Consider the following 16,377-nt stretch of genomic DNA (forward strand, 5'->3'; position numbering starts at 1 on the left):
ACCGACTCTAATTTTGTTTTCTTTGCATAGAAAAAATTTGAAGGGAAAGGACGATAGCTACTTATTTGCAGATAATAAATCTTTTTGATTTTTTGGTTTCAGATCATCCAAACCGTTTTAAAACATTTTTTCATCATTATAATAAATTTTTATTAATTAATTAATCAAATAATTAATTGTTCAAATTTTTATACCCCTGAAGAATGTATTAATGTAACCCAACAGGAATTAAATGATTACATGCAATTCAATCCGTTAAAAAAATCACAAAGATTATCTTGTAAGGCCAAAGGGTGGGAAAATTGCTTAATATAACTTGATCGTTTGGGTCTTTATTTCTTTCTAGTTACAAATATAAAGGTAATGAAATCAGATCGGACTAGGGATTATGGACTTGTTAATCAAGGAGAGATGCCGGGTTAGTGTAAATTTAATTACGTTTCTATGTTACAACGTGTATGCACAATCTGATCTTACAAATCCTCTTTTCTAGATCTAGGCTTTAGCCTCACGGGTTGGGTTGAATTACCCAATGGTAAATATATTTCTGCTTGTTTTATTTTTATCTTTTTTCCAATGCTTAACAATTGAATTTCTTGCAGTAATAGCAATACTGGATCCACCGACTTTTGCGTTTTTTTCTGGGTAATTAAAAAATTACAATATCCATTATTCCAAATGGAAAAGTTGTGTACACATATGTAACCGAATTTTTAAAAAATATTTTAGGGACACTAATCCCAACATATATGAACTGCCAAAAGCTACGAGTATTTTGGAACATCCTAAATTTGATAAAGGGAAACCGACGGTTATTTATATTCACGGATTTCTAGGAAAACTTTCAGCGGATGACGTAAAAGCAGTTGTTGCGGCTTATGCGGCCCGCAATGATCATAATATTCTCGTATTAGATTGGCATTCTCAAGCCGTACCAGGATATTTTTTGCATGCCGTAAAGAACGTTTACAAGGTGAGCTTAGATATTAAGAAGTAGATAGATAAATAACAAAGCAGGTTTGCTCTTTCCAGTGGAAGCAAATATTTTCCCAGGGTCGGCATCGCTCCTTATTCTATTTGGAAACATTGGAAACGCTCGCTCGAATCAATATCCCTTTCGAAATAGTTGCAGATGTATACCACATCTTTTACAATCACTCTTGCAAGAATGAAACACTCAAACTTTATTACGAAATTTCGTTACCTATTAGCTACTTCCTGAGGCCAACGTGAATCCTTTCTAAAATTATCCCAATGGATAAGCATTTGTGTAAAAATTAAGCAAAATAGAAAGATTTCCGCTTTCCAAATCTCTTTCTATTGATGAATATTGCAAAAGCCACCCAGCGGATTATACCTTCCTTCCTCTTTCTTGGATTATCAAAGTAGCCCTACATATTGATATTGCAACATTCGAGCGTATATAAAATTACTTGCAGTTCCAGCTTCGCTTCATTTCCATTTTGTGCTCTAGACTCCTTTACAATCAGGAATTATCTATTCCTTGCCTACGTTTAGGTTTGTGGGACTACGAAAGATTTTCCCAGTCCGAAGTCCAAGAGAAGATTTTCCCAGTCCGAAGTTCAAGAGAAATGGAATGGATTTTTGCGTTTACTTTCTTAATTTTGTATATAGTAATCCTTTATACTGTAACGATGGGTAGCTTCCACCATTTTCATCTTTTACTCAGATTTAGTCATTAGCCGGTTGTGTCCACGGGGACACGGGGGAGAGAATTCTCTAAATGGATTGGTATTGCTCCTGAAAAAATGGAGTCCGAGGACTCAACCTTGACTGCAAACGGAGAGTCCGATATTGCCAACGATTCTGACGGAACGATTAGGGGCGAGCAAACAAACACTGGCGATGAGATTGTTGCCTAAGGAGACAAAACGAAGGCCTACTAATCAAGTTGTAGCAGAACCTATCTAAGAAGAAGTTCCTGGAAGACTTCCGAATCCGAAGTATGCAGCTGACCATTGTCACAATAGAGGCAACTATCGAATTAACTTACGGTAGACCTCACCCAAAGCAGACCAACTGCGCAACATCAACGATATCTTTTACTACTTCTGCTATGAAGCCTAGCAGTATACAGCAAACCTCAGAAATACCCGCCGTTGGTCTCTCAAAAGAAACCGTTAAGTACTATAATCCCTGCTATTGCTATTGTCGAGCCCGCAAAAAATTTGATGGTGGCTGGGACTACCATCTCCAATGCGGTAAGCAAGGACTTCCTGGTGAAGAAATCATGAAACTTTAACCTACAAATACTTCACCAATCTAAGAGACGCTAAGACGCTGTTGTCCTCATACACTCTCCTGTCGGAGAGAACCGCGTCACCTATTATTCATGGTCTGAACCACACCTACCCCGCTACTTCGTCACATCGAAGGCACAGCAAGAGGGTTGTAGATTGAACCTGTGCTAGTCACCTTTTAGGAATCGTACGAGATGAACGATCTCACTCCAGTAAAAACGATAAACCACAATTTAATCCGCTTTGAGCTTCTGCAGTGCAAAAACTGCCAACTGATAAAAGACGCCGAGAGAAAGTCCTAAATGCGTAGACTCTTGGGAAAGCGACAACTCCGCAAACTACCTCAAATGCACTAACTTTTCCAAAGTAATGGCCAGGAGAAACCCAAAAAGGGCCCCGCCTTCCCAGACCAACCTAATTTCACTAGAACAGACGCAATTTCAACGCTCTCTTTCACTAGGCAGTCCTTGGCTTTTGTTGATGCATTACGCAGCAGCAACCCAAGCCACCCGGCGCCACATTTACCTTCTAGCCAAGCCACACCGAACTTTCGCTGAGCAACCCCCGCAGTTCATTATCATGTTCAGCACGGTGATAAACTGTACGACATCAAACCGTGGAGATCGAATTGTTCCTAAGCGAACATAATCCGCAAATAACGATCATGTAGAAAAACCAAATTGCACTACAGATACAAACCCATCTTTCCAAATTTTAAGCTCTTCCGCACAGGCAACCACCATCCTAGCCAAACTCTTTCATACTTTGCTGGAGGCACGGCAACAAATTTCTTGCTACAAAACCCTTTCTTCTTGCCAATCCATCTCGGGAATCCAAGGATACCACTGAGCCAGCGGCGAGGAAAAATTACAACTATATTCGAGATACTTATTCTACTGGCACCAAATGAATACGTGTAGGGAAATTATTTTGGGAGTCACCAGGAATTTATAAAAATAAATAGTTAGACAACATTGAATTTGGTTCGATAAACAGAGGAAGGCAATCAAGCAGGAATCCATTAGAATGAACACATCACGGGAATGAAGCTGTTGAATGTTGGTCCTTCATCCTTTTTACTATGAGTTTCTTGCTTAGGAGCAATGATTGCAGCAGGAATTTCTTAGATTCATCCAAGATATTCTGTACGACTGCTGGGCGAACAAATCTTATGAAGTATGGGCTAGCACTAGACTAGTACGAGGAACTTTCCGGAGAACTTACACTATGCTATGTAGCAACGAAATCATGTTTAGCCGGGATTCCCCGATCTAAACATACAGATTGGTCAATACCTTTAATTCTGGGGTATTAATTCAAATAGGAAAATAGCGATGCCTCGTCTATTTGATAACCTAGTTGGGCTTCTTTTTCAAGACCATTTATCTTTCACGCTCTCACTCGGTAGGAGATCAGATATATAGAGATGGTTGCGAATACGTATATGTGCATACGAGCATATCATGGTCCAATGAAGTCCTCTGTGCTCTTCAGAAAAACAGTAGGGTTTTATAGGGTCAGAAAGGACGGAAAGAAAATAAGACTGAAAGGAATTTAGTCTACTGTCTTTCCATCAAGCTCTTGTGATATTTCTTCACCCGTTCGAGTTAGCCCAAGCATTATAGACGACAAAAGATTAACCTCAGGGTTGACGATTTCTGGGAGTGTGGGATTTTCACCCACTAAAGCTACTTCTCGCCAAGTTACGACTGCTTTTATTGGATATTTAAGCTTCGTCTTCATTGGGGGAAGACCCTGTTGTCCACCCGAGCACTTTGGTTGGCTTCGTTGAGGAACTAAGTGTTTCTCAACAGCGTATGTCTTTCGGCTTCCTTTGGGTTAGCAAGTTGTTTCGCTTTACTCTCTTCAGTCGTCTCATTATATTAGCAATATCAGTCAATTTTCGGACTTCGTTATTTTCATGTGATCGTAGTCGGTGGCTATGTTTAATTGCTTGGTCTTTGATGACTTCATCAACCAACTGTACTTTCAGCTCCCTATGCAGATCGTCACTACCAATGAATTAGGGAGCGTCCACTATGCTTCTAAGCACTTTATTTTGGAACGTTTGGATAATGATCAGGTTTGACTTTTCGGCACAGCCCCAGAGCTAGATGCCGTGCATCCATATGGGCCTTAGGATCTGCTTAGCAGCTTGTTTTCGATGGTCAGCTGAGAATTCTTTCCCAGTACCCAGTTCACCTATCTGTATCTGTCATTTAATTCGTCCTTGTTTCTTAGAAGGTGTCCTTTCCAACTAAGCTTAGCATCCATCCACATCCATTGTCAACGCATGTATTTTAATCTGAAAGCTGCATTAATTATTTGACTAGACCCTCTTCTGGAAATTATTTTAGTATTCTCCCTGAAATAAGTTCATAGCCAGAAGCTTTATTAGGAAACACATTTGTTTCAATTTCTGCCCTAAGCTCAGCTAATTTTACACGGTGTATTGGGCAATGGTTCACTTTTCTCATTGGAGTTAAGCAAGTAAACGCTTGTGTATCTAGAGGCTGGAAGGTGTACTTTCTAGATGCTTCGCGAAGAGATCTGCCTTGTCCTGTGCAAAATGAACCCATCACCTGTTTTCCTGTTTAATAGGTTGAATTTGTTGTCTGCGTTTTTTTATATCTCTCTCGGCTTTTCACAGAGAAGTAGAGTGTGTCTTTTTGTGCTGTAAGGTTTGAGATCTGCTGAAGGACTCGTTTCTATATTGGGTAATTAAGGGCCTTTAGCTTGTTTGCCAGAAAGTTTAGGGTTTTTTCTTTTTCGTTGTGCAGTTTCCTTGTCATAGTTTGCGAGCTCTACGTTTCTCTGCAAATAGTTCGCTAACCTCTGTAGGATAGCCAGGATATTTGTTATTCAACCCACGATGAGCAGCAGTATTTTTCTAAGCGGCTTATTGTATCTTCATTGTTAGCAGATCGATCTCCTCCTGAAGTTGATAAGTAGTGTTGATTTGATTTCTTACGCAAACGATTTCTTTGATGCGCTTTGAATACTGCCCATTTTGTGTGTCTATTAGTCAGTCTGGGAGGATAGTCTTCTCTCCTCAATTTTTCGTAGACCAGCATCTTAACAGGCGAGTGATCGGCCATTATATTTTCATTATTGACAACCTGGATGTATTCTTCTGAGATCCCTTTAGTTCCGATGAAATCAATGACATCGGGTATGTAGGTTGACTGCTGGAGTGGAAAATGCAATTTTGCGCTCTTCCTACTTCAAATAATACTCTGCCCCTGAATGTTGTTAACCTGGATTACCAGGGTCCATTTTTTGCGTTTGAATCACTTTCTAAAATGGAGGAGCTTCCGATGAACTGAAAGAGTCGAGCTAAATCAATCTGTTTGTTTGTCTATCTGTCACACGCATTTTTCTTAGAGACGGTGGTAGCGATTGACACCAAATTTGGTGGGAAGGTGGGAACTGTGAACGCTCACACATACAGTGGGTTACAAAATTCTACGTCGAATTTAAAGGGGACATGAGAAGGGGTGTGTATTTTTTTGTCAAAAAATGTAGTCATGTGGGGTATTAAATGAAGGGCCTCGGTTAGTACTTTCCACATTTGACATTTGTTGGAAAGGTGGAGATTGCGGGGGGTTGAAAATGATCATTTCTTTAACGGACCCATTCTGAGAAACTATCCAGCCGGAAAATATCAAAAAAATCTGGAGGCTGCCACTATATGGTACTCAGGTTCTGAAGTACCCTACAAATCGATACATGTTCAAATGACATTTGTTGGAAAGGTGGAGAGTGCGGGGGGTTGAAAATGATCATTTCTTTAACGGACCCATTCTGAGAAACTATCCAACCGGAATATTTCAAAAAAAATCTGGAGGCTGCCACTATATGTTACTCAGGTTCCGAAATATCCTACAAATCAATATATATTCAAATAAAGTTAATTATAGTATATTACTATAATATTTAGTAATTGGCTGCAAAACCTCTCTTAAGTTCACCCTAGTACCACGTAGAAATTTTGACTATAATATAGAGCATGATCCTACCAAGTTTGGTGGAAAGCACGCTATTGCTAACAAAGTTATAACAGGTCAAAATTGTCCCTTCTTGCATATTCAAGACTTTGAATGTCAATATCACTTAAAAGTGGGTACTTTCACATAATATATGCATATATTACGTGCTACATACTAATGGGACAAATGCACACTCAAATGTCTTTATAAAAGAGGTATACAAAACTTTTCAAACCTGAAGCGTCCCGACTTGTTTCATCTTGAATTTTCTGTTCTTCGTGATATCTGATATCCTCTTTAATAAAGATTGTACTTCCCACTCTGACCCCCGAATGGAATGTGTTCCCTGGTATGAGAAAAGCCACGGATTTTAGTGTTGGTGGGCTCCGTGAGGTGGCTTTCCAAGATAAGGCATATGTCTCTCTTCTCAGTATTAAGAAAGATGTTCAACTCTTCCAGGTACAGTCCATCTGCATTTCACGTTATAATTTTCGGGACTTTTTTGTCACTTAGTTTTCTTATTATTTTTTTTGTCTCCTTACATTATACTGCTTAAGTTTGTCAAAAATTTGTTTATTTATTATTTGTTGTTCGTCAACTGTATTTAAAATGTCAAAAGTATCTTTAATAGTTTTCAGCATTTGATTACCACCGCCATTTTTTTTTTGGTTAGCGCACCTTGCCTTATCACCTGCGAGTATTCTATTTTCTCGGGTCTAACAACGTTTGGGTTGGTTTTGCGTGGCTCATTTTGTCCTTTTTCTGGAGCAGCCAATTTTGGTGGCAGCGGTCCTTTACGTCTTAGCTGCACCTTTTTCCATTTTTCTGGCAGCATGCATGTTATATTAAGGGTTGACGTTATTCTTGAATCAACCGAATATTTTTTTTGTTCATATGAATATATAGAAGTGCTGTCCAAATAGCTTATGTACCATCGAACGAAACGGATAGAAGTCCGAATGGGACAAATACTACGGTTGGGGTAGGATTTCCCATTTCTGTGTCTTCAAGTATGTTTTGGCTGGTCATGCAACATGTGGAAGAAAATTTTGTTGTGTGTTGGTTCGTATTTTGGTTATTTTTCAATCAATACTTTCCTCAGTCTGATAACTTGTTGTCGATATCGACCTTTAGTAATACATTCGTTGAATCTTAGCATATCATAGTACACCACACCTAGTTGATCTCATTAAATGCAAAATATAGGCTATCGAAAAATGGATATTTCGCTTTGCTAACGATGTTGATGTTGTCGGGTCGGCTTATCCCACGGTTTTTTTTCTTTTCGGATTATCATAATGTTGGGGTAAAAAACCTATCCGTTTTTATCACTCTTGCAACAGTTCACGCGTGAGTAATCGCCTTTCCATGTCTCTTAGCTACAGCTTATACGTTTACCTAATTTCCTTCCCTTCAGATCTTCTTTAATGAATATTAGTGCTTAGAAATGGCTTGGCGATTAACTCCCAATGGCACTGTAAACTTCCCCTGAGGTTGGCGTCTCCAAGTATTGCATTCAATCTTTACTTAGGAAGTTTTCCGGCTTAAATAATACCCGAGATGCCTGATACCATCTACCATGGAGGGACCGAAAGTTGGGGAAGAAAAATATTCATCAGAGCCCTTCCAGCTAGGAGAAGGAAAGACTGATATATACCAATTCCACGTCTATATTCCTAGCCGCAAATGCGACGCCTATCGCCAATCCATCCGGTTGGAAGAAGCTCTTTCCCGCGGTTTAGGTTATTGTGTGGTAGCTGGTACGCCAATCTCAACCCTGCTTACTTTTAATAGCAATTCCGTAGACTAAAATCTTAGACTTGATTATTTTTGTCGTAGTATTTTATATCATCTCAAAATACATTAAATTCCTAGATTTCATGGTCTCTAAATTACAAAATCTATAATTGTTTTTCCATTTTACAGGTTGGTGCTCAAGCAGCTGGTGCTATATTGGACATGATCGATAAAGGCCTCAATGTTAAACATTTGCATATTGTTGGCCATTCATTAGGTGGTCAAATGGCAGGGGTGATTGGACGCACAGTTTATAAGGAATCCAATGAAACCATCAAACTGCCACGGTAGGTCTTGTTGGACCAGAGCCAAACATTTGGTTAAATAATAATATTATCATCAATTATTAGTTTATCTGCTTTGGATCCTGCTTATCCCGGCTTCTATGGTTACACGAATGCAGCGCATTTGAGCCGCGATGATGCAGAACTAGTTGATGTTTTGCATACAGACAGCGGGGTTTATGGTGCCCCCATGTCAACCGGTACTGTTGATTTTTGGCCAAACAATAAAAATGACCAACAACCTGGGTGTTTTGTCAGTAAGTATTTTTGAAGTGTGATAGTATATAAGGATAAATGCGGTACCAGCTTTGTTCCAGGATTAGGTTAAAAAAACTAAGTCACACAGATGGACTTGTAAGCTAGGTTTTATGAAAGTAGTCCCTTTGTTTTCTATAGTTTGTTTTAAGTAAAACTATTAAAAGAAAAAGTTTCCGAAACACGTGTCTGCATTTTCCAAAAACCAAAATAAATCGGGAACTTTTTCTTTTAATAGTTTTACTCCAAGGCCAATTTGGAAGAGACTTCGTACAAATAGTATAGCAGCGTGTTTTCTTATGTAAGTTATGATTTTGTTTTACACCTACTTTTCTATCTGAACAAATCAGTTATTCGGATACGACTTAATCCGTGCGATTCGCAGGTATTTACCGATTTCTCACGGCTATAGTCCAGCTGTCTCTTGGAAAAGATATTCGCGTCAAGCATCCGGGTATTTCATAACCAGCTTTGAAAGGATAGATGGCTACCAATCCAAATACTAGTCGTATTCTCTGGAGCTCTACCAGCTCTAGCTGGGTTTTCATGGCACAGATGGTTTCGCTAGCGTACACTGCAACATTTTCAGAATGTTTTGTGACGACAACCACCTTCTTTCCGAAAATCGGTTGTCATGGCCTAGTTCGGTATGCAAATTTCAATGACCTATCCTGTGACCATATTCTATAATAGGCGAAACTCTGTTACAAATGATAATTTCTTGCAACTTTTGTACCGTGTCTATAGAGCAAATCGGCCGGTATGATGATGCGTCTACCGGTTACTTATTTGGCTTCAGTAGCGAAAATAGTTATTGCCTCTTTCACGGTGGGGGAAAAACTTCTTCCATGCATGACTCAAATACGTTGACAAATTAGTCGGGTCTAGTCTTAATCACGAGTGTAAGCACTCTATTGTGAACAGCTTCCAAACCAGAAGCTTTATTCCGATTCTCTGACGAATTTTTGCAAGTTCCCCTTTAGTTACTTGGGGTATGTGGTGAGAAAAAAGCTACCACTATATTGAGAAGAGCTGCAAATTAACTTTTTCCCCAAGTGTTTTAAGGTATTCCTGCTTGCTGGTGCGGATAGCCCGCTTATGCGTACCTCGAAAGTTCAGGTATGTTTCCTACTTAGTGCCCAATTCCGGCCTCCCTCGGAATTGCTGGTAGAGTCTTCTTGCCCGAAATTTCGCGATTTTGCCGACCCGCCAAAAATTTCACCGTTTGATAAAGATTCGCTGCCTCGGCATGGCAGCATGCTTTCCCTCAGACTCTGTTTTTTGGAAGCTGCATCATCGAGATCATTACATTAAATTACATGTATCCGAAGATATCCCTCTGAAACGGGGGAATCAATCCTGATTTGAGGATACCATACAGAGACGCAGCTGTTATCGGCTTTGAAAACATAAGCGAATGCTATGCACTCTGCGCTTGCGAGGCAAATTTAGCAATATAAGCCTCATTAACGTTCACGCCCCAACAGAGGAGGCTACAGAGTCAGAGAAAGACACCTTCTACCAGGCAGTAGAACGAACCCTCGAAGCCTGTCCCAGATATCATATCAAAATCATACTTGGGAATTTTAACAGCCAAGTAGGGAAGGAGCCCGTATTCAAGCGATAAGTTGGCTCACATAGCTTACAAATGATAACGGACTGCGGATTATACAATTAGCAGTGTAACATGAAATGGTTGTTGGAAGTACCTGGTTTGCGGGGAAAGCGGTCCACAAACAAACGTAGGCCTCTCCAGACAGGACGTGCTGATCGAACGTCGGTAGCTCTCAACCTTGATGAATGTCAGAACATATAGAGGGACCAATATAGACTGGGATCACTATTTCGTTGGCATGGTGCTCCGAGCTCGAATAACAACACCACCCAGAATCCCCTCTGACAATCAGGTGAGAGTGAACACTGAAGCCATCCACAACACAACCATCCGCAACACCTATAAGAGGGAAATGGATGCCGCAATAATCGCAGTCAACAGAGGACCTGGAGATGAAGCATCAACAAATGATCTTCACAATCACCTGAAGAACATTATCGTAAATACGGCCACAAACATACTTGGCCCCAGCCGCATGAAAAATCGGAACGATTGATGCGACGATGAGTAGAAACTAGTAATGGAATGGAAGAATGCCGCATACCGAGTAATGTTGCATTCTCAAAGGTCGCGGGCACGCGCGGAAATTTATCATGAACTCCGTCGAGCGGAGAAGCGACTTCACAGACGAAGAAAGGAAGCCTGGGAGAACCAACAGGTCTGCGAACTCGAAAGGTACAGAGAGCAACCGTACCAGGCATGGAAGTTTTACCAGCAATTGAGCAGGATGAAGCCTTACATACTTCGATGCTCATCTTGCCGGGACAAAGAGGGAAATCTGAACCGACAGAATGGGCATATTGGAGCGATGGGTTGAGTACTTTGATGATGTACTGAACAACCAAAACATCGGCAAGCTGGAGGTCCCACCAACTGAAGACGACGGACAAATACTGCCACCACCAAGTATAGGAGAACCAGTCCGTGCAATTCATTGGCTTAAAAATCAAAAGTCGCCAGGAGTCGATAGAATTACAGCCGAATTGGTTAAATATGGAGGCAACCAATTACACCAAGTGGTTCATCAACTTGTATAAGAGGCGTAGGACAGCAACGATTGGCAAACAGGCATTATCTGACTTATACATAAAAAGGGAAATATCACGCAGTGCAGCAATAATAGATATATCATGTTGCTGAGTACCATCTATAAGATATTCCCCGCTACCTTGCTAGCTCGGAGAGCCCCATACGCCCAGAACATCATTGGCACATACTAAAGAGGCTTCACTCCAGGCAAATCAGCAACAGGTCAGCCGCGAGATCTTGGGCTGCATATCAATGAAGGCAAGACAAAATATATGGTGGCTACGCCAGCATCGAAAACTAACCAACCAAGAACATCAAACCGCACTGGTCAAACGGGAAGAATAAAGATAAGAGAATATAACTTTGAGACCGTTGATAATTTCTCCTATCTAGGGTCGAAAATCACAACCGATAAAAGCTACTACGATGAAATCCGGACACGGTTGTTGTCAGCCAGCAGAGCCTATTTCAGCTTCCAAAAACTTTTCCCCTCGAAACGTCTCACCATAGGGTCAAAGCTCTTATTGTACAAAATGATCTTGCCAGTCCTCATGTATTCCTCGGAGACTTGGATTCTTAGGAACAAAAATTGCAAACTCTTGAACGCGTTTGAGAGAAGAATCCTCCGAAGAATTTTTGGATGGACGATTTCGGTTGTGGATAAAATCCGGCTCAATAGGTTACGGTGGCCGGGTCATTTAATAATATGGATGAGGTTGATGCAGCCCGGAAAGTTTATAAGGGCAATATCTATGGTAGAAAAAGAAGACGGTCTAGGCCAGCCTTAATAAGGAACTCCAGACATCCCGGTTTTGCGCCGAGGTCCACCAGTTTGATACCCCGAAAAGCTGTCTGGCATCCTGACCTACGCCATCGCTCCATCTTAGGCAGGGTCTGCCTTGTTTTCTTTTTCTATCATAGATATTGGCCTTGTAGACTTTCCGGGCTGGATCATCCTCATCGATACGGATTAGGTGACCCGCCCACCGTAACCTATTGAGCCGGATTTTATCCACAACCGGACGGTCGTGGTATCGCTCATAGATTTCGTCATTGTGTAGGCTACGGAATCGTCCATCCTCATGTAGGGGGCCAAAAATTCTTCGGAGGATTCTTCTCTCGAACGCGGCCAAGAGTTCGCAATTCTTGTTGCTAAGAACCCAAGTCTACGAGGAATACATGAGCACTGGCAATCATTGTCTTGTACAGTAAGAGCTTTGACCCTATGGTGAGACATTCTGAGCGGAACAGTTTTTGCAAGCTGAAATAGGCTCTATTGGCTGACAACAACCGTGCTCCCTCATCACTATAGTTCTCACATATATCAGACTCACATATATCTCACATATATTTCACATATATCAGAACACGGTGCCTGGAGTTTACACTTCGGCTGCCCTATCCTACTAAAATTACCCGTCATAATTTTGGAGTTGGTTTGATTTTCGCATGCGAAGCCTTAACTAAGGCCCCACGGTTGTGGCTCCCTTCTCATGGATAGTCGGTGCAAGTAGGCGTCGCAATTAATATGGTTGATTTCTATATGTCTCATATCTTTATTGCGTCCAGGGCTTTCCTTAATATTGCGTATCTGCTACTGCTACCTGCAGTGTGCCGACATTGGACGAATTCCATTTCCTTGCCATTGAGGGTCAGCTTTACACTCCTTGAATATCTGGCCTTCGCCACCATAGTTGCTGCAAATTTTCGAACTATTACAGACACCGCCATTATGCGGTTAAATGTAAGGTATCTGAAGCAGCGCTTGAATTAATCTGCTCTCTGAGTCGACAAACGATTCAACTTATTTTCATTTTGCTAACTGCGAGCAGTTTATTTCAGCAAGGGACTGATGGTTGCCACCTGCGTGCGACCATACACCTTCTTGCAGCTTCTTGTAAATCAAGTGATTCGAATTATCTTTCCAAGGCCTCGCTGATATCCTTCTTCGTTGTAGCTTTATCAATGTCTCTACATTGCAAGCTGCTTTTTAGTTCGTATTTGAACTCCTTCCTTTAAAGACTTTTCCAAATTGCAAAGAAAAACTTTAGGCGTTCTGTCAGAAGACTTTTCCAGTTTCATGATTAAATATTTCTTTTTTGGGAACGTAGCTGACGTTTTCTTCAAAGTCCATTAATATCAGCTCGGATTCGATCTTCCTAAAAATATCTGCATATGCCAGATTAACTTTTCTTGTGATTATCTGGTAATTATCCTCAATTCGCGCACATGATCCTTTCGTGGGCGACTTTTTGCTCCAACTTTGGTTCACGTTCCCTCGTACGTTTTTGGGGCTTCCCTTGCCTTCTTTGAAACCAGTGCCGCCGATCCCGCGGTTTTGGGCATATATGTTATGATGTCAGTTTTCCACTCTTTGGGTTTTAGGCAAGCGTTACTTCTATTGTGTGGATGTTATTTCCCTTCTTGGTAGCATTTTATTTGATGCCTGACACTGTTATACAGACGGATAGATCCATTATTTTCCTTCCGAGAAGGAGTGGAGGGGGGGGGGGAGTTTTCCGGCCCTGTTCCTCTGTTCGTTTTATATTTTCACACTTTCGTTTTTGATAGCTTTCGCCGGTTTTAGCATCAATGGAGATCATGGAATTGTAGAGCTACTCCTAAATGGGTACAACACTAGTTCTGGTAAGACATCTTCGTATGTCCTTGCAATGGGTGTTCTCGGGAAAGATGTAATCCTTTGGAACACCTATTTCTCGGGACTATTCTCTTTGTCTGTCTGACGTGATATATTGGGAAACAGTTATATACGAAATTCGGCGGAAAAGCAGAAAGTGAAAATCGACTTTACCCCAGTGAAAAATGTTATTAGTAAAAACAACTATGTTACGTGAAACGATCTTGGCTATGCCTGTAATGAAATAGAATCTGTATTTCCTTTAAGAAAAATCTATACTTTCTTTTTCTAGAATAAAGCTAATCCTCTGACTTCCTTTTTCAGATATTTGTAGTCATGCACGGTCCTGGATGTACTGGGCGGAAAGTTTACTCTTGAATGCACCGAATTATTTCAATTCAGTCAGCGCAAAGAGTTGGCAGGATTTCAAATTAGGAAATGTTGGAGGAACCACCGCAAATACTCTTATGGGCTTTGGTTGCCTAAAAGGGTGAGTAGATTTAATTCTAGTTATGAAAAAGCTTCCGCTTATTTTGTTTTTCTTATTATTTCAATAGATTTTCCGGAGATTATTACCTGCAGACGAATAAAGAATCTCCATTTGCCAGAGGAAAGGAAGGAATGAAGTACAAATAAATAATGTAGAACCCAATAAATTATTAATTATGTTAACAATTTTTTGGTATGAAAAGAATGACAATCTTCTTTTTACGGTTTCATGTTTAACAAAACTTTATTAAAATCGAATATCTATCTAGCTGGGGTCAGCATGAAGGCAGAACTATCCGAAAACCTAAAGAAATTTGGTGAAAGTTGATTGAACAATTGAGCCCCTCTAAGGTCATTAATAAAACGTCCATTTCTCCTTATTACATTTCGTGGAATCGGACCAACGTATATGGGTTCGGCATAACTTGGGCACTATTCTCCTTCTGCTGTTTGTACGATGTGTCAAAAGCACATGAAGGCGACAGCAAGTAAGTTAAGATATCAAGCAACAAAAAGGAGCAAAGTCAAAGCTGTCGATGATAAGTTACTGAAAATTAAACTGGATTTAAACAAAAATTGCATTAGGAAAAAATTAGATTATTGAAGCAGGGCCGTAAAGAAAATATACGGACACGGGGTGAAAATTATTCGGGAAAATTACTTCGAGCCTCCGTGGAAACTCCGAGCCCCAGGGCAAACGTCTACCGAGCTACTCCCTACTACAGATTGTAAGATAAAAGGCTATCATGAGAATCCGATCTTCCTCCTTTGGAGTATGAAGCTAATCATAGTATAACCAGAATATCCACGCAATAAAAGCTACCTACCATAATTATTTTTTTTCGGCGATCAAAGGGTAGTATAGGTACCACGGCGAAACTTGAATTGGTACCCACGATGGAGCATAAGACCTGTGAAACGCCTGCTGAACCAACACCAATTGCTCTACTTCCTTAACGTCGTAACCGCTGGGAGTTCTTTCTCAACGAGAAGCTACACAGTGAGAAGGATGAAAGCCAGTTTTCCGGGTCTAAAAATAAGAGAAATTCTACCACCTGGTCCTCCAGATTGGGTGGTGAGTAGGGCTGACAACGCTACACAGAAAACAACTTGTTACGAAGACACAAAAGGATCCTTGGACTCGATGAATTTTACAACGACGAACTCAGCAACGACAATGGAATACCGATTTGCGCATTTCTCCATGGGACGTACGCTCCCTGTACAAACAAAATGCTGTCTAGCAGCTAGCCGATACCCCGTCCCAATATAGGGCTGAATTAACAGCGTTGCAAGAGATGCGTTAGACAGGGACCGGTTTCCTGAAGAAGAGCCACAACACCATATATTATAAGGGCGAGCCAGTAAACCATGTGCTCGGAATAGCTTTCGTAATCAGCCAACAAATGAAACCTGCTGTTATCGGCTTTGAAAACATAAGCGAAAGGCTATGCACTCTGCGTTTGCGAAACAAATTTAGAAATATAAACCGCATTAACGGTCACGACTCTACAGAGTACAGGAAGGAATCGCATTAGACGCGGAAGTTTTACCAACAAATCAACAGGATGAAGCCTTATGCACTTCGATGCCCATCCTGCCGAGACAAAGGGGGAATTCTGATTTCCGACAGAATGGGTATATTGGAGCAATGGATTGAGTATTTTGATGAACTCCTCAGCAGTCAGAATATCGGCAAGTTGGAGGTCCCGCCAACTGAATATGATGGCCAAATACTACCACCACCAAGTATAGGAGAAACAGTCCCTGCATTTCATTGGCGTAGAAATCATAAGCCGCTGGAAACCGGTGTAAGAAAAGGAGGTGCTCTATCGTTCACCCTTTTTAACATGGCTCTGGAGGGAAGTGATCTGTGATGGTGAGGTAAATCTGAGAGGCACGATCCTCTTTAAGTCCACCCAACTACTGGCCTATCCTGACAATATCGACATCACGTGAAGAACAAGCCGAGACGTATAAACTGCCTTCTTCCAGATCGAGCTGGCGGCGCGGCGCGGAC

At 41.0% G+C, this 16,377-nt stretch overlaps 1 protein-coding gene across 1 annotated transcript; it reads left to right on the plus strand.

The window, feature by feature from the left end:
- The first annotated feature begins 678 nt into the window (after nt 1–678).
- Nucleotides 679–14,165, plus strand: LOC119646604 (lipase member I-like). The gene is made up of 5 exons (XM_038047106.1): nt 679–686; nt 730–973; nt 8,177–8,334; nt 8,398–8,588; nt 14,161–14,165. Exons 1-5 carry the CDS (start codon nt 679–681, stop codon nt 14,163–14,165), a joined length of 606 nt encoding a protein of 201 aa, XP_037903034.1.
- Nucleotides 14,166–16,377: the final 2,212 nt, after the last annotated feature.

The sequence above is a fragment of the Hermetia illucens genome, chromosome 1 (genome assembly GCF_905115235.1).
Source record: "Hermetia illucens chromosome 1, iHerIll2.2.curated.20191125, whole genome shotgun sequence".
Lineage (NCBI taxonomy): Eukaryota > Metazoa > Arthropoda > Insecta > Diptera > Stratiomyidae > Hermetia > Hermetia illucens.

Coding starts and splice junctions, on each gene's coding strand:
- LOC119646604 (XM_038047106.1), top strand. Junction 974..8,176: donor CCGTAAAGAACGTTTACAAG/GTGAGCTTAGAT, acceptor TCCATTTTACAG/GTTGGTGCTCAAGCAGCTGG. Junction 8,335..8,397: donor GAAACCATCAAACTGCCACG/GTAGGTCTTGTT, acceptor ATCAATTATTAG/TTTATCTGCTTTGGATCCTG.